Raw genomic sequence first — 18,931 nt, forward strand, 5'->3', positions numbered from 1 at the left:
AAAACTCATTTTTAGAAAGTTGGAAATCTGGGAGAGAACTTCCTGGGGCTTCTGGTGAGGAACGTTTCCTTTGACTTTCAGGGCTTGGTATCCTTTGAGGAGGTGGCTGTGTATTTTACGGAGGAGGAGTGGGCGCTGCTGGATCCCAGCCAGAGAGCCTTACACGGGGAAGTCACGCTGGAGAATTCCAGGCATGTGGCCACTCTGGGTAAGGACCTGCTTTGCTTTGGGTTGAATTAATTGTGGAAAGTGTGTGTTATCCAAGCAGTGAGAAAGCAGCTTCTAGCTAGAAGAAGGAAATTCTGGTTTTGTTTTGTTTTGATCCTAACACCGAAGTAAATAAACTGAGATGAAGTAAATAAACAGAGACATTGGTAGATGCTTCACAGGGTCCTTTCTCAACTGAGCTTTTATTCTCTGATCTGAGTGAAGAGCAGATAATCTGAACAGCTTTAGGTGAGTAAGTTACTGCCCTGTACCTCTGTGACATCTGTTCCTTACAACCGCCGAGTTTCCTAGGCTGCCTAATATCCAGTAGCGTTTGTCCTACTGCATGTTTATTCAAAGGGCCTTTTTTTTGGCTCTGGGTAAATTGGTTGTAAACTCCTTGCAGGGCTGAGAACAAATGGATGGACCGAAAATAATTAATGAATGAATTTGAAGCGAGCAGAAGTTGCATCCATACATTATTCCAACCCATGCTTCAGATTTTATAACTAAGAACCAGGAGGGACAGTATGAAGGTAATAATAATAATATAAGTAATAATAATAGATGAAGGTATAAGACAAATGAGTGGTATCAGTGCATTAGAGTCTCAAATTGAGAATTCCTGTGTAAAATATAATGGAACAGGGCCAGTGAATAGACGTAACTGACTAGAAGAGGAGAAAAAAGAGTAAAGCATTAATTTCGCTGCATTTCCAACAGCATAAACGCAAATGAGGTCATTTCTAAAATAGTATGAAAAGGATGTAATCGGAAAATCTTTTGAACATTTTCACATTTTTTAAACATCTCTTCTTTTTTATTGGTTAAGTGAAACATATGAGGAAAAAAGCAAAAAGAAAAGGATACATTTACATATAGAATAGAATAGAATAGAATAGAATAGAATAGAATAGAATAGAATAGAATAGAATAGAATAGAATAGAAATCTTTATTGTCATTGTACTACTTGTACAATGAAATTAAATGCCGCCCCAGTGCAGCTTTAAAAATATAAAAACCATAGAACACATAAAACACATAACACACATAAAACACATATAACACAACCTTCACATTCCATATTGCATAACCCATGATGCTGCATTAATACTGCACTATATGATAGAATTCAGTGTAGTTAGAGCTCGAAGATAGAAGCTATTCTTCAGCCTATTCATCCTGTTTTCATTATCCTGTACCGTCTGCCAGATTGTAATAGTTCAAAAAAAGAATGTCCCGGGTGGGATGGGTCCTTAAGAATGTTTTGAGCCTTCTTAAGGCAGCAGGAACTATAAAGTTCTTCCAAAGAGGGGAGAGGGCAACCAGTGGTCCTCTGGGCAGTGATGGTAACCCTCTGGAGTGCTTTCCTATCTGCCACTGTGCAGTTAGCAAACAATACACAGGTGCAATAGGTTAAAATGCTCTCAATGGTACAGCGGTAGAAGGGCATCAGCAGTTTTTCATTCAGTTGTTGCTTCCTGAGAAGTCTCAGGTGGTATAATCTCTGCTGGGCCCTCTTAACCAAGGCTGCAATATGAGCGCCCCAGGTCAAGTCCTCCTTTATAGTAACACCCAGAAACTTAAAACTGGCCACCCGCTCGGTCTCCATTGATAACCAGGGGCTGGACATCTAATCTATTCCTCCTATAGTCCACTATAAGCTCCTTGGTCTTATTGATATTAAGAGCCAAATTATTGTCTCCACACCACGAAAGCAACCGGTCCACCTCATCCCAGTAGGCAGACTCATCTCCTTTGGAGATAAACCCCACCACTGTTGTATCATCTGCGAATTTAATGATAATATTGCTGAAGTGAGTGGGGGTACAGTCATATGTATAAAGAGTGTAAAGTAAGGGACTCAACACGTAGCCCTGTGGTGAACCAGTGTTGAGAGTAAGAGCTGAGGAGATATAATTGCCTAATCTAACCCTCTGGGAGTGGCCAGACAGGAAGTCCAAAATCCAAGAGCAGATTGGATATGGAACCTCAAGATCCATAAGTTTAGACACCAGTCTATGTGGAAGGATTGTATTAAATGCAGAACTAAAGTCTACAAAAAGCATCCTCGCATAGGTCCACCACTGTTCCAGATGAGTCAGAGCAGTGTGGAGAGTGATGGCTATGGCGTCCTCTGTGGATCTATTAGTTCTATATGCAAACTGATCTTTATCAAATGTATGCGGAAGGCAGGAAATGATGTGCCTACAGACCAATTTTTCAAAGCACTTCATGATGATAGCCGTGAGTGCCACTGGTCTGTAGTCGCTGAGGTTGTTAATAGGGAACTTCTTTGGCAGCGGAACAATGATGGAAGCCTTCAGACAGGATGGAATAGTGGACTGGGATAAAGACCGATTAAAGTTCTTGGTGAAGACCCCAGCCAACTGGTCAGCACAGTCTTTAAGCAGCCAGCCAGAGATGCCATCAGGTCCGGCAGCCTTTCTAGGGTCCACAGACCTCAAAATACTCCTCACCTCGTGCTCCTCCACAGTGAGGCAGGGGCTATATTGGACTAATGGCTGTACTCTAGCTGCCTCTGGTGGCTCCACTTCATAACGGGCAAAAAAAATTATTCAGCTTCTCTACCAATGAAGCATCCCCGTCAGCAGAAATGACATTATTCGGTCTATAGTTGGTAATTTGTTGAATCCCCTGCCACACCTGCCTCGTGTTGTTGCTATGAAAATGATCCTCAATCTTCCTCTTATAATCTGTCTTGGCCTGCCAAATGCCTGTCTTCAGACTGGTTCTAGCAGCACTGTATTTTGCCCCATCACTGGACCTGAAGGCATTGTTCCTGTCACGCAGGAGATGCTGGACTCCCTTAGTCATCCAGGGCTTCTGGTTGGGATAGATCCGGACGCATTTGTCCACAGTGACAGTATCTGTGCAGTGTTTAATATAGCACAGAACAGCTGCAGTGTGCTCCTCCAGATCTGGATGGTAAAAGATATCCCAATCTGTCTTCTCAAAACAGTCCTGAAGTTGTTGAGAGGCATCTTCGGGCCAGGATTTCACAGAATTTATTGTAGGCAGAGCCTGTCTCCTAATAGGGGTGTATGCTGGTGCTAAAAGCAGTGACATATGGTCTGACTGCCCCAAGTGTGGTAATTGTATAACCCTGTAGCCATGTTTAATGTTGGTATATACTTTGTCCAGTGTATTTGCTCCTCTAGTGGCACACTTAACATGTTGATGAAATTTGGGGAGCACTGTTTTTAAATCAGCATGATTAAAGTCCCCCGCTATAATATGCACAGCGTCAGGATACTTATTCTGCTGATTACCAACAATGTTGTGCAAGAGTCCCAAAGCTACGTTAGTACTGACATCAGGTGGAATGTAAACTGCAGTAATCAAGACCACACTAAACTCCCGTGGAAGGTATATGGGTCTACATCTAACAGTCATATACTCCAAATCCATGGAGCAGTGGCTGTCTACAGTCTTTGTATTGGTTCACCAGCTTTTGTTCACATAAAGACTTAACACACACACCCCTTTACTCTTGCCAGAGTCTCTGCTCCTATCCTGGTGATGAGCTATATAGCCCACCAGCTCAACAGCTGTATCCGGAATAGCTAAGTGAAGCCAGGTTTCTGTAATTAGCAAAACGCAACAGTCCTTGATGAACTTGCTCCGTGCAATCTGCAGCCTTAGTTCATCCATTTTGTTGATAAGGAATCTTGCATTAGTAACAAAAATACTTGGAATTGAAGGCTTGTATGGGGACTTACTCAACTTAGTAAAAACGCCAGCGCAACAGCCTCTCCTTTTCCTTCTATCCCTCTGTCTCCACCTTCTTCCTACAGGAATGGTAATCCACGGCTCCCCCAGGGTCTTAGTTGCCTCTAAGGTAACTAGAGGCAACTAAGGTATATTATGAAAGCGTATAAAATCAACTGTAATACCCTTTCACATTTCAATCCAATTTGTAACAAAGCTTGCTGGCTGTAAATACTTCTTGCCCCACAGGATATATTAAAAAAAAAAATACACACAAAATCATCCATACCATGCACTGAAAAGGACAGCAACCAGCCGCAGCATCTGCGTGTGCAGCCATCTTGGAGGCATATATATATACATACTTAAGGGATTTTGGGAAAACATAAACCAAAACAAACATTTAAAAATCTATATAGGAGACGATGGGGGGGTGACATGCTGAAGGCAAGCGCTAAGTTCTAGCACTGAGCTATTTTTTCCCTTCCCTGCAGTCTGTTTTGTAAAAAGCAAAGGGAAAATAAGATCTAACAAGAAGAAGAAAGGAGTATTAGGTACAAAAGCTACTGCCTGGAATAATACCAACATTAGGCTTTCTAGAATGGGAAAAAGGAAAAAGTGACAATCTGTGCACTCTACAACACAGAGCCTACCGAAACCATTGAAGCAACAGAAACTGGATGAATATACATCCAGCAAGGAAGCTGCTCAAGTAAGTAACTCGACTCTAACCTCTTTCTCAGATGGAGTTAACATACAGAGTTCATTGGAATGGGACTTACGGGCTGAGCTGGGAAGTCGGCAGCTCTTGGAGATTTCCTCCCCCTGTGTAGGGGATGTCTCCCCACCCCAGTTTGTGGCAGCCTGTTCGGCAGCGGCTGTGAGCATGCAGGAGGAGGATGTTGCTGACTTAAAGAGGGAGAACGTAACAGACTTTATATCCAGACAATGCTTGCTTACAGCACATACAGTTATCTCAATCTTTGAACTTTTAACAACAGTTAAGGACAAAATTAATTCACTGACAGAGACCCTTGCGGAGTTTATTAAAAGCAACCGAAATAGAATTGAAGAAAACAGGAGAATACCTACTACTGCCCTCACGGATGGCCCTCAAGGGAACAATACAGAAACTAAAGACGGCCCCACCCCCAATGTGATTACACGTAAGGAAGGATGCCCTCAACGGGGAAAAGGTCCGAGTGGGGAGAATTTTAACTACTCCCTACAAACTAACCAAATCTCCTTGCAGATATATGACAACAGAGTGAATAGAGGGAGATGGAACAATAGAAGAGCTGTGATGACTTCCTTGAGTCAGCTGTTACGCTGTGAATGCTCCCTGATAGATCTAATGCAAGCCAAATGGCTGCCACCCAGAAGAAACTGTTCTCGAGTTTTGCTAATCTTTAAGCAGTCCATAGTCCCCAGCATGCTTTTCAGAATGAAGCCCTTTCTGAGCATCTTTGAGATATTTCCAATATGTGTCTTCTCCTCAGAGAAAGTGAGCCCACTTTTGGATCGGCCTCCCACAGAGAACACCATTGCTTTAAAAACTGATTGTTGTAACTCACAGCCAAATGCGAAGCAGGTGTAACAGCAACAGCTCTGAATAAGCAGAGTAATAATCAACAGACTGTGCTTGATACTGACAGGGAGTCTGTGGAGGAAGTGCCAGAAGGAATGCTGATTGATCTATTCGGAGAGCTTCCAAACTCGGAGCAAGTAGATGTGATACAAAGATTGGATGATTTGAGAGAGACATTGACAGCAACATTTTCTACAGTAAAGCCACTAATAAACCTGGCACCACCAGGCTCCCAGACTCGTGACAATACATTTCCTCAGCAAAACATCAACACCTCTATAATGAAGAAATGTTTAAATACACAGGACGACAGTGAGGAAACTGCAACAACCAACTTATTATCTGATAGCTTGCAAAAAGGAAAAGAGCTACAAAGAGTCACAAAAGCAACTTGTGCTCCCCCTGCTTGTAATAATTACTCCACAATGATGTCCACCACAGAGAATATAAGTTGACATTATGCAGACCAGCGCAAGATAAATACTTTAAACATCTTATCGTGAAATTTAGCTGGATGGCACCGATTTAGAGGCTTAAATTATTTCGATCCACTGATAGGCAAGGACATAATACTGGTACAAGAGACATGGACCGATAATGACCTTTTGCTTAATGGCTATTACTCATTTAAATTTAAACCTGGCAAGGCCAGGTAAAGGACCAGGGAGACTGAAAGGAGGGCTGGGTATATTGATATCAACCTCCTTGAGAGTACAGCCAGTAGCTATTTCCCCTCTAAAACATTTGGCTATGGCCGTTCTGCTTAAGGTGGAGCTAGACTCACTTTTAATAATCAATGTCTATCTCCCGCCAATGCAAAGAAAATCTGAAGTAACTGCATTATGGATGGAATTGGAACACTATGTTAGTAATCTCCTCATGGAACATGCAAATGCTAAAGTCTTAGTAGGCGGGGATTTTAACGCCAGATTGGGGACAGATGATTAAGCATTGTATGCCAAATATCAGCAATACCCCCCAGTGGAGGATTCCGATTTGATTAACATCCCCCAAAATCGACTCTCTAAAGATAAAGGAATAAATTATGCTGGCCTTTGCCTCGCAAAGATGGCGAATAGGCTCAACTTCTTTATAACAAATGGCTCGCATGTAGGAGATTATCCTGGAGAAGTGACATTTATGGCGGGAGCCAGAACCAGGACCATTGATTATATTCTAACATCTATGGACCTAATACAAGATATAGAACACTTTGAAGTTTTGCCATCATTAGAAAGTGACCATCTACCGCTCTCTATACAACTGAAAACCTCTTTCTGGCAAATGCCTTCTGGGGCTTATTTCAGGCCTGCAATTTCTTCTGCAGGCTGAACAAGATGTTGAGTCGTTGGTCCCAATCCCTTGATCAGAAGGTAAGGAGAGCTTTAGCAGAGGGAAATATTCAGACATTGCGATCGGACTTTATAACAGCCAACCCTTCTCGAAACCCACTAGAATTATATAACAACCTAGTGCAAAAGTTACAGTCGTTCTTGGCACGAGATCCCGACTTCTCAGTTAAGAGGCCTGTCCTTGTATCGAAGCCATGGTTCGATAAGGATTGTGTGGAAGCAAAGAAAGCTCTTACCTCAGCATATAAAATATACAAAACTCAGACTGGAGACAGGAATTTAATGGCACTTATCTTCTTACTCTCAAAAAACAATACAAGTGACTAGTGGCAAACAAGAAGAGGCAAGACATTAGGTCCACCTGGGAAAGGCTTATAGAGGCAGTAAAGAGTATGAACTCTTCCTTATTTTGGCATGTAATAGCCTCCCAAACCACTAGAACATATACTCCAACAGATTCCCACATATCACCTGCTGTTTGGGAGTTTCACTTTCGGAGTCTGTACAAAGACGCCCCCAGCGAGGAAAAAATGTACAACTTGAAGGATATACCCAAATGGCATCCAGTCTCAATGTCCGAAATTAAATCTCTTATTGATCAACTCAAGACAGGAAAGGCCCCTGGTGCTGATTTCATCCCGGCAGAACTACTGAAGAATAATAGGGAGTGGTGGACCCCAGTCCTGGCATCACTATTTACTTACATTGATTCCACAGGAAATATCCCACCGGACTGGGGTTTAGCGATTGTGGTCCCAATTTTTAAGAAGGGAAATAGAGACGACCAAATTACAAATTACAAATTGCAAATTACAGACCAATAAGTTTGCTAAACATAATTAGCAAACTCTATGCCAAACACCTGCAAGACAAACTTAAGGACTGGTTGAACTCCAACAATTTGATTGCTGAAGAACAAGCAGGCTTTAGAGAGGGGAGAGGCACAATTGACCAATGCTTGGTTCTGCAGCAGTTGATCGAAAAATATGTGTCCAGCAGAGCGGCTTCATTATATGTGGCCTGTATAGACTTAAAGGCAGCCTTCGATTCTGTCACCAGATTCAAGCTATGGGAGAAGCTAGAAGCCACCTCTATTGATCGTAGGCTTCTCTATTTATTACGTGTCTTACATTCCAACACGACCCTCAAGGTTAGGTGTAACATGCAAGGGGCTCTCACAGAATCGATACAAGTTAAAAAGGGGGTTAAACGGGGTCCATTTTGGCTCCCTTGCTCTTTAATTTCTATATCAGTGATATGGCTAAATGGATAAATAATCCAAACCATCACCCCCCTAAAATAGGGAATCGCAGTATCTCCCTATTGCTTTATGCTGATGACGCCATGATTCTTTCCAGGACACTAGTGGGCCTAAAAAGAGCCCTGCAAGTCTTGTTCCAGTACTGTAACAAAGATAAACTGGAAATCAATTTCCAGAAAACCAAGGTTATGGCCTTTGCCAAAAAAAGACCAAGATTACAATCTTGGTACCTCAACGGATACAGTATAGAACAGGTGACTACCTTCAAATATCTGGGTGTGGTCATACATGCCACTGGTTCAAGGACTGTGCATTGCGAATATCCAGCTGCGGTTGGACAGAGGCCAGCCAACGCCATTGTCAAACTGTTATGCCTTAAAGGAGGACATTATGTCCCCGCCGCAATTACACTTTTCCAGGCGAAATCGCTTGCTCAGATGTTGTATGGGACACACCTTGGACCCTCCTCCTCCTCCTTGGAGAGAGTCCAGTCCAAATTTTTAAGAGCAATCCTACAATTGCCTTGCTGTGTGTCAAATGCCTGCTTGCGCCTGGAGACTGACCTTCTAAAGGTTGAATCAAGAATTTGCCTATCATCTTTAAATCTATGGTTAAAACTTAACCTTTTCCCTCAAGGCCTTGCTCCATTAATTGTTCAAGATAAATTTGTTTCTTCATGGATCAAGGCTGTCGAGTGTAATCTTGCAAGGCTAGGCGTCTCCCTGTCTTCGTTACTCCAGCTGGGCTTTGACAAGGCAAAACTGAACTTGAGACAAAGGGTGGAAGACATGGAGAGGCAAGCTGATCTAGAAAAAGTTCCATCGTTTATGGCCCCAGAATCCACTAGATATACTGTAGCCGCCACCAGATATCTCAGGCAGCTAGAGGTAGTGAACTACCGGAAGGCTTTTTCACTCGCCCGATGTCATGTACTCCCCTCAGCTATGCTGGACGGTAAATATAAGGGAGTCCCACTGGCTAAAAGGCTGTGTCCATGTGGTTCTGGGGAAGTGGAAACCACCGGGCATGTCCTCTTACGGTGTCCATTTTATAGAGAAATATGAACAAAATTTATTTCTCCAACGACCAGCAGATATCCTGGCCGTTCAGACGCTGAATATCTTCAAATTCTCCTTAAAGATGAGTGCCGTACCATTACAGTGCAGGTGGCAAGATTCTGTGCAGCAGCTCTTAAGAGCCGATGTATTATAGTGAAAAATTGATATAAGCATTTTGTGGTTTTATATTTATGTACTTAAAATCTGATGTTAACTCTTAATTTTAATGGTTCTTAATGCGTAATTTTAGGACGACTGAAGGCATGGTGCATAAATTATTGTAAATGACTTCTAATTATAATCGACAAGTACCTTGACTAGAATACTTTCGTATATATAATCCCTTATTTGGATTGGACATATCTCATGTCTTTCCCTTCTTTTTAATATTGTACTGGTCTAATTGACTGTAATAAAGTTGAAATGAAATGAAAAATCTATATATATTAAAAGGGCACTCTGGTAGCCCCGTTTTTCTCACTGCCACTAATTGCTACTTGAATAATTTTATACTCTGGACTTTATTGCTCATTTCTGCTTTGAACATTTTAATTATATTATTTTTCTTTTTAAAAAGTTTCTCTCTTTCTCCAAAAAACACATTCTGTCTTAGCTTGCCTTGCTGTGTGATATATTTTATATAAGGGAAGCATTCCTACTCTGCTGTGAAATATGCAGTCAGTTTTTCCATTGCTGCATATTCCTCATTTGTAGTCCCCAAAACGTCTATTGGTAGCATGTGTCTTAATAAATTGTAGTACCTTTCTTTCATTTATGTTCTCTGGGACGATACCTAACAAAAATATTTGTAGTCTTAATTCAAATTTTATTTTTATAATATTATGAGATAGTTTTTTATTTCTCCTGTCTCGGTACCATATTTAAGTAGCAATCTGTAAATATGTCCTAACAAATTATCTTTATTCTGTATACAGTGGGGCAGAAAAGTATTTAGTCAGCCACCAATTGTGCAAGTTCTCCCACTTAAAAAGATGAGAGAGGCCTGTAATTTTCATCATAGGTATACCTCAACTATGAGAGACAAAATGAGAAAAAAAGTCCAGAAAATCACATTGTCTGATTTTTAAAGAATTTATTTGCAAATCATGGTGGAAAATAAGTATTTGGTCACCTACAAACAAGCAAGATGTCTGGCTCTCACAGACCTGTAACTACTTCTTTAAGAGGCTCCTCTGTCCTCCACTCGTTACCTGTAGTAATGGCACCCGTTTGACCTTGTTATCAGTATAAAAGACACCTGTCCACAACCTCAAACAGTCACACTCCAAACTCCACTATGGCCAAGACCAAAGAGCTGTCAAAGGACACCAGAAACAAAATTGTAGACCTGCACCAGGCTGGGAAGACTGAATCTGCAATAGGCAAGCAGCTTGGTGTGAAGAAATCAACTGTGGGAGCAATAATTAGAAAATGGAAGACATACAAGACCACTGATAATCTCCCTCGATCTGGGGCTCCACGCAAGATGTCACCCCGTGGGGTCAAAATGATCACAATAACGGTGAGCAAAAATCCCAGAACCACACAGGGGGACCTAGTGAATGACCTGCAGAGAGCTGGGACCAAAGTAACAAAGGCTACCATCAGTAACACACTATGCCGCCAGGGATTCAAATCCTGCAGTGCCAGACGTGTCCCCCTGCTTAAGCCAGTACGTGTCCGGGCCCGTCTGAAGTTTGCTAGAGAGCATCTGGATGATCCAGAAGAGGATTGGGAGAATGTCATATGGTCAGATGAAACCAAAGTAGAACGTTTTGGTCTAAACTCAACTTGTCGTGTTTGGAGGAGAGAGAATGCTGAGTTGCATCCAAAGAAAACCATACCTACTCTGAAGCATGGGGGTGGAAACATCATGCTTTGGGGCTGTTTTTCTGCAAAGAGACCAGGACGACTGATCCGTGTAAAGGAAAGAATGAATGGGGCCATGTATTGTGAGATTTTGAGTGAACACCTCCTTCCATCAGCAAGGGCATTGAAGATGAAACGTGGCTGGCTCTTTCAGCTTGACAATGATCCCAAACACACCGCCCGGGCAACGAAGGAGTGGCTTCATAAGAAGCATTTCAAGGTCCTGGAGTGGCCTAGCCAGTCTCCAGATCTCAACCCCATGGAAAAACTTTGGAGGGAGTTGAAAGTCCATGTTGCCCAGCGACAGCCCCAAAACATCACTGCTCTAGAGGAGATCTGCATGGAGGAATGGGGCAAAATACCAGCAACAGTGTGTGAAAAACTTGTGAAGACTTACAGAAAACGTTTGACCTCTGTCATTGCCAACAAAGGATATATAACAAAGTATTGAGATGAACTTTTGATATTGACCAAATACTTATTTTCCACCATGATTTGCAAATAAATTCTTTAAAAATCAGACAATGTGATTTTCTGGATTTTTTTCCCCATTTTGTCTCTCATAGTTGAGGTATACCTATGATGGAAATTACAGGCCTCTCTCATCTTTTTAAGTGGGAGAACTTGCACAATTGGTGGCTGACTAAATACTTTTTTGCCCCACTGTAAAACTATTTCAAATTCTGTCATTTTTCTCAGGGTCCCTCCTTATCTAAGGTTGTTTCTTATTTTTACATTTTGTTCTTGATGCCCCCCTGCTCCTGATGACTTGATCTTTGGACACCAAAGAGCAGAGTTTTTCACACAGAAAAAAACAGACGTTTCTCATGAAACGAAAGTGGGAAATAGTCCAAAGGCAGAACCCTAAGTAAAATGAAAGCTTGGTTTCTTCTAAGCAAAGAAAAAGAAAACCAGCAAAATCTTCAATATGCAGGAATAACATCTGCAGTGTTAACTTTTTTTCCTTTCTTTTTTCTTCAAATCAGCTTACGGAGAGGACCATGAAAATTACAAGGAGAGCAGCATAGCACTATTCCAGATGATCAAGTCTGAAGAACAAAGGAGTAAGAAAAGATGCATAATGAGTGGAGGGGAGAAATCATCTCCTGCATACAGTGAAGTTCCTGACCTCCCAACCCAGCATGTTCACCAACAAGAAGAGGGAAAGTATCTGGCATGTAGCAAAAGAGACAAAGAGAAATCTGACTTCACTAAACATTGTACGACCCAGACTGAAGAGGAACAGTATGAATATCAAGAGGGTGGGCAAAGTATCAATCCTACCTGCTACCTTGCTTTACATCACCAAGCATACATCAAAGAGGCACCATATACGTTTATATATGGTGGGGACAATTTCAGTTTGAGCAGCCCTCTTATTTCCCATAAAGAGAAGGAACTGTATCAGTGTGGAAAGGGATTCAGTAAGAAAGAGTTACTTATTTTACCCCAAAAAAATCCCTCAAGAGAGAAACCGTATAAATGCCTGCAGTGTGAAAAGACGTTTGCTCAGAGAGGTCAACTTACCATACATGAAAGGATCCATACAGGGGAGAAATCCTATAAATGTCTGGATTGTGGAAAGACCTTCACTGAGAAATGTACCCTTATTATACATGAAAGGATCCATACAGGGGAGAAGCCATATGTGTGCCTGGTGTGCGGAAGAAGATTTAATCAGAGTGGTAACCTTACGAGACATCAACGATCCCACACGGGGGAGAAACCATATACGTGTCTGCAGTGTGGAAGGCAGTTCAGTGGATGTTCAAACCTTAGAATCCATGTAAGAATTCACACGGGGGAGAAACCATATAGGTGCCCGGAGTGTGGAAAGAGCTTCTGCAAGTACTGTGACTTTATTCGCCATAAAAGGACCCACACAGGAGAAAAACCATACAAATGCCTGGAATGTGGAAAGAGCTTTACTCAGAACGCTAACCTTATTAAACATAAAAGGATTCACACAGGAGAGAAACCATACAAATGCACAGAGTGTGGGAAAAGCTTCAGCCAGAAAAATCACCTTTCAAAACATGAAAGAATCCACACAAGAGAGAAACCATAACAAGTATGCGAACTGTGGAGTAACAGTCATTTGGAAGAGTAGCACTATCAGACCTAAAGGAATCCATGTGGGAGAACTCTAAAAATGCCATGTGTGGGACAAGATTCAACAGGGGCACTACCCTTATTTCCCATAAGAGGTCTCATTTTGGGAGGAATGTCTGGACTGTGGAGAAAGGTTCAGGACCAGCAGTGGAATAGACTTGGTAAAGAAAAGTGTTGAATGGAATATGTGAAGGAGGAGAAAAGATTGAAAGAGCCCCAAAGAGAAATGCTGTCAAATACCATACAGTTGCAGCGATGGTGTCAGGAATGTTCAGGCTGAAAATGAGCTAAGGTTGCCAAAGGATATTCAGAAAAAGGGCTAATAGAAGAAAATGACCCATCAGAATAGCTGGTGCCCTGTGGATTTGGCCAAAAGCAGGAAAACTAGAACTACATTTTTATTTTCCTCAGTCTTCTTCACTAAGGAAATATGAGTCCCGCCCTATGTTGTGGGACCCAATGTAGGGTCATGTATTTCCCCAGTTTAAGAGATTTCAGCTGGCATTGTTGTGTTGAAGGCCAATGGGGTTTATCACAGAGTTAAAGTTAAGTCTCTTGAAAACAGATTGAAGCTGGTGGGAATGTTTAGCCTTGTAAAAAAATCAACTAAGAGGGATATAATAGCCCCGTGAAAACATTTGATGAGTGTCCCATAGAAGAAAGGAAAGGCTTGTTCCAGATTGTCCTGGAGTGCAGAATCTGGTTGGATGTTACAAAAGTTTTATGATAATAGTGGTGAAACTGCCAGTAATGAGTACCTCAGCCCACTCCTGCCCCCACCTTAATAAAAACAGGAACATAATTCCTCTTCTCCAAAAGCCGACTTTTGGCCAACTCATAAGTTTGCTACAGTCTTGTCCCTTAATTTAAGAAAATAAAAAAATTGGGATTTTTTCCCTTTCCAATGGAGCACGCTACTGCTATATCTTTTGTCAGTAAAAGTGTAGATGAATTTCCCTCTTTCTCTTTTCCTGCAACTCCAGATAGAGGTGAGCTGCTTCAGATTAGTGTGGCGTTTTCCTCATTTTTCAAAGACATATAAAGATGAAACATTGAATGTGAATAGAATGAAGCCACATTTTTGGAAACTTGAAACCATAAAGCGAAGAGGGAGCACAGTGAACTAAGCGAGCAGAATTGGATCAGGTTCGGCAACTTCAAATTCAGTGATATATGAAATACTATTCAGAGCATGAGACCATCCAAAGCAGTCGGGTGGCTATCATACTCAGAAAGGACTTTGCTGACTCTGGGCTTGTGCATAAAATGGGGTTTGTTTGCGATTGTTTGCCATCTGGTCAAAGCCACATTGCCACCATCTCAGATTGGTGGCTGCAGCCCAGCTGTGGTTTGGCATTCCTGAGTCTGGCTCTGGGGGTTCGTCTGCTCCCTGACTTTTTGGGTTTCCTCACACTTTGACAAATGTGCTAGCTGTTGCTCTTTGTTTGCCTGACTGCATTCCTCAGAGGTGTTCTTCCCTCTTCAGACCATGGGGCATTTCTTATGGGAGGAAGGAGAGCTGCCCATATTTAGTGGGCAGGAAAATAAGAGAGATGAAAAGGTCCTGGAGCATCAGGAGCTGTGATGCCATTGGCTTTTTCAAGACAGCTTCCTTGGACAAGGCAGGAGCCTCCTTAATACAAGCAGGACCTGACCAAAAGAAGCGTCTCCACAACTCCTTATTTTGGGGAAAAGGTTTTAGTTCTTCTGTGGGAGTAGACAGAAGCTGGTGGGGGAGAGGCTGGAAGAAAGTGGGATTTAACATCTCCCCTCCGCCTGAGTCTTCTTGTGTAGATTTCCCTATCAGTGATGCTTTTTAGTCCATGACTGTGCATTGAGCAGTTCCTTGTATTTATCTCTCTTGCCACTGAATTTTTGATATGTAATGACTCAAGTTAAAAAATAAAAGTTTCGTCTGAATTTATTTCTGCATTACAATTACATATTGAAAGAAAAAAGGAAAATAATATTGATATGGACAGAGGTATAAGGGAATATAGAACACACAGGGAAAAAGAGGGAAAAAAACAGTACGTGTGATAAAATACAAGTGGATAACTAAGAAGTCCTGAATAACCAGCTGACCTAAAGTATCACGGCTAATATGTTCTATACACTGTTAATGAGCCACAGCAATACTATAGAGATGTCATACCCAATTTCTAATTAATTCATGTCTCCATGAAGCTGAAAGTATATTTGAGTAGGACAGTGGTGTTCCTACATGGAAGTCCTGGAAAAAGCTTACGTATGGGGCAATGGCCTCATGTAACATCTGCCTCTGCTGGGAGAGCTTAAGGGAAGGTGGGCTGCAGATACCCTTCGGGTAGGCCTGGGATACAGCGGGAGAAGGAGGGGAGGCTCCGGTTTTGTCGGCATCCCCGTTTGAGGCAGGTTTTAGAGCCGGCCTTCAATCCCATGGCTGCCAAAAGGCACCTGGTGTGGTTTCTACTGGTCCCCTCAAGGCGCTAAATTAAGTTTTGATTTCCTGGTTGTTTTGAGGTGGTTTCCTGACTTATGGGAACAGTTTGAGTGCGAGAGACCAATATTTTCCCATGGATCAAAGAGAGAAGGTGAAATGTGGAACTAACCCTTTTCCCATTGTGCACCATGCAGTTGGGAGCATTTCCTTGCTGGGGCATAGTAAGATATTCAGCATGTGGAGCAGGGAACTCCGTGTTCTGGAGAAGTAGCACATCTTCACCACGGACTGCCAGGGCTGGGAGGGCTATTGGGGGTCTTCTAGTCCCTTCCAATCCCTGCGCAGGACAGGAGCCCTCAGTCGTCCCAGAGAAATGCCCGTCCGACCTTGGATCCAGAGGCTGCAGTGAGGGAGCCCTGCGACTCCAGGCAGCAGGCCCTTCCAGGGCTCAATGGCGCTGGCAGGCAGGAAGGTCCTCAGTCTGCTCCTGCGTCTCCCAACTTTCCATTTTCTCGAAAAGGAAAAGATGGAAACAATAAGGGAGGTGTGGAGGGGGACACCTAGGAGGATCTGCAACTGTCTGTCCTTGAACGCCTGGGAGCAGTAGCAGCAGCACCCTTGTGTCAGAAAATGACAGACACGGGTTCGGTTGTCCAGTAGACAGAAGTTTTTATTAGGCACGTTTGCAAAGGTGGGTCCCTCCCGCAGCAATGGAGGAACCCCGAAACAAGGTCTGACAGGTTTTTTATACCCCCTATCTGTCCTCCCCCTCCTACGAGGGCTTGGCTCACAATCTCACCTTTTTTACCGCCCCGGAGCGCCGCTAATTAACCGCAAAACCGCAGACATTCCACTTTCCGAATCCAATCAGCGCAATACACATTCCAATACCCACTTGACCCAACAGCCGCCCCCTGCCGTTTCTCTTCACTCTGGTGCGAACGTGCCTTTTCCCTGCAGTCTTTCCTCCCTCCTGCCATCCCTCTTCACTCTGGTGTGAGTGTGCCTTCTGCCCATCCTCCCTCCTGCCGCCCCCCCCAAGGCTGCCCCATGGCGCACAGCGCTCTCCCCTAGCAAACATGGTTCGTTTGAGGCCCTCACTTCTCCCTGCCTTCTCACAATCCCCCCTTTTTCTTTTCACGCCTCTGTTGGGCCTCAAACCTGGCTAACAGGATTGCTCCCTCGTCCCGGACCCGGGGCTTCACACACTGGGACAGGTAATTCCCACAAGCAGGGAGGCATTGCATTAAGCAACATACTAGGACCAGTAAGGCAATGAAGCCAATAGCTAGCACAGAAAGTAGTTTTAACCAAGCAAAGTTAGGTAACCAACTAGTGAGCCATGACCAATTCCATCCCTCTGGATCCTCGGATATGCGAGAGGCTAAGGTCTTCAACTTGGCTAGTTTTGCTTCAATATAATTCTCATTGTTGGTTAGGTTAAAGCAACAAAGACCTTGAAAAGATTCACAGCCTTGTCCTGCCCTTAATAGGAGATAGTCTATAGCTATCCGATTTTGAATGACCGCCCTCCTGATCTCAGTGACTTCTTCAGTGAGGGCTGCAATGAGAGAGGATGTAAGGTTGACACTTTTAGCCAGGAGGCAGGCCACCTTCCTTAGGTCCAGGTAAGCTCTTCTGCTTAGTGCAGGAACCCCTACTAAGGAGAGGGGCAGAGCCATGGCTTCTGTTTCGGACAAGAGTGTCACATCACTCTCACAATCAGATGGCAGTTCCCTTTTTCTTTTTTCTTTTGATGGGTGCGCTTGCATCGGAGGCAGGGCATATAGAGAGGTCAGGCGCCCTATGGCACAAGGGCCCCCTGAACTATAGGCTGGAACATAGGTGTAAGCTTCATGTCCACATAACAAAAAGAAACCTTTAGGTAGGTATAGAGGGGTTGAGGCGTAAGGGATATTATAGACCCCTCCACAAGTGAAAGCAGGACCTTTTGAGGGCAGTGGGTGGGTACGGTTCTGGGTATTGTTGAAATATACACATTGAGTTGCATTGGTTATCCCCAAGAGATTTAGAGCCATTTGCCTTTGATTAGTCCAGGGTCTTGGTGTGGGAGAAGACCCAAAATGATAGAACATCCCCCCCCACGGGGGATCATCCCCAGTGATATCAATATTCGCTATCTGAGTAACATTCTTCAATGCTTCCAAGCTGATGGGCATTCCAAAGAAACAGGTGGAAGTGACACCATTCACAGTCAAGAGTTGCCCCACACAAAAAGTTGTGCTGTTCAGAGCTGTCTGTGCCAATTCTACAAAAAAATCGTTGTTAGAGCTGTGCTGTAGAGCATCTAAGCAGTGACATAACAGAATAACCTGGATGCAAGCCTTTATGTTGGTCATCTCCTCCCCTGCTTTAGTTCAGTTCCTTTTAAGTTTTACTTTGAGTCCGTCTCCCGGTTGGGCAGTCCACGGTCGGGGGTCGGGAGCTCGCTTAACCCGATGGTAGTGGGTCCAACCCCCGTTGGGTCCGAACCGCTGATTCAGTTGTCAGGAGAACTTGGTATGGTCCCTCCCAAGACGGCTTCAGCTTCTCATCCTTCCACATCTTTATCAGGACCCAAGCCCCTGGCTTGTGGGGGTGTTGGTCTTCCAGCAAGGGGGGCCGTTGAGCGAGGAGTCCCTGTTTTCTTAAAGATAAGAGAGATTGTGACAGTACCAGGAGATACTTTCTCAGGAAGGCATCCTTTAGCTCGGGGATAGGCTCTTCCATTGGAGCCAGGAAAGGTCTTCCCATCATCAGCTCGAATGGGGAGACCCCCACATCCTTGCGAGGGGCTGTCCGCATTTGAAGCAGGGCAACCAGAAGTGTCTTTGTCCAAGGTAGCCCTGTTTCCAATCCCAGTTTGGTGAGATGTTGCTTCAATACCCCGTTAGCCCTTTCCACTTTCCCACTGGATTCAGGATGCCAAGGGGTGTGGAGTTCCCATCGAACCCCTAGGCTTTGCATGACCTCCTGCAGCACCTTGTGGGTGAAGTGGGTCCCCCTGTCGGAATCCAGACTCTCTACTATCCCATACCGGGGGATGATCTGTCCCAGGAGAACTTTTGCTACTACCTGTGCAGTTGCCCTCCGGCTGGGCACCGCTTCCACCCAGCCAGTGAGGTGATCTTTGAGTACCAACAGTTACTTCAACCCAGCCACAGGAGGGAGTTCCGTAAAGCCCACCTGGACTCGCTGAAAGGGCCACACTGCCAAGGGCCTTCCTCCCCTCTCCCTTCTCCTCATGGCTTTGCGATTGGTTTTCTGACAAATCAGGCATTTCCAGCACACAGCCTGCGCCTCTGTCCACATCCCCAGGCTCCAGTACC

The 18,931-nt window shown here is 43.7% G+C and overlaps 1 protein-coding gene and 1 long non-coding RNA gene across 3 annotated transcripts in view; one reads left to right on the plus strand and one right to left on the minus strand.

Annotated features, from left to right (window-relative positions):
- The window catches only part of LOC148213939 (uncharacterized), a 36,041-nt gene that overhangs the window by 12,813 nt on the left and 4,297 nt on the right, over positions 1 to 18,931 (minus strand). The window contains exon 2 of the long non-coding RNA XR_015793654.1: positions 15,772 to 18,249. This is a non-coding gene — a long non-coding RNA (uncharacterized LOC148213939). The remainder of the gene's footprint in view (positions 1 to 15,771; positions 18,250 to 18,931) is intronic.
- The window catches only part of LOC107326814 (uncharacterized), a 28,249-nt gene that overhangs the window by 1,529 nt on the left and 7,789 nt on the right, over positions 1 to 18,931 (plus strand). The window contains exons 3-5 of one of the 2 annotated variants that reach the window (XR_015793648.1): positions 82 to 208; positions 614 to 743; positions 12,055 to 12,175. Coding sequence is in view for 1 of the 2 variants with exons in the window: in XM_088129743.1 (XP_087985869.1) it covers positions 82 to 208; positions 12,055 to 13,089 (1,162 nt within the window). In the remaining variant the exon portion in view is untranslated. Of the gene's footprint in view, positions 1 to 81; positions 209 to 613; positions 744 to 12,054; positions 13,090 to 18,931 lie in introns of those variants that run through there. The other variant, XM_088129743.1, reaches the window with a different exon arrangement.

This window comes from Python bivittatus, unplaced genomic scaffold (genome assembly GCF_059951505.1).
Source record: "Python bivittatus isolate LINGU-HERP-01145 unplaced genomic scaffold, Pbiv_v1 ctg000810_np1212, whole genome shotgun sequence".
NCBI classification, from domain to species: domain Eukaryota; kingdom Metazoa; phylum Chordata; class Lepidosauria; order Squamata; family Pythonidae; genus Python; species Python bivittatus.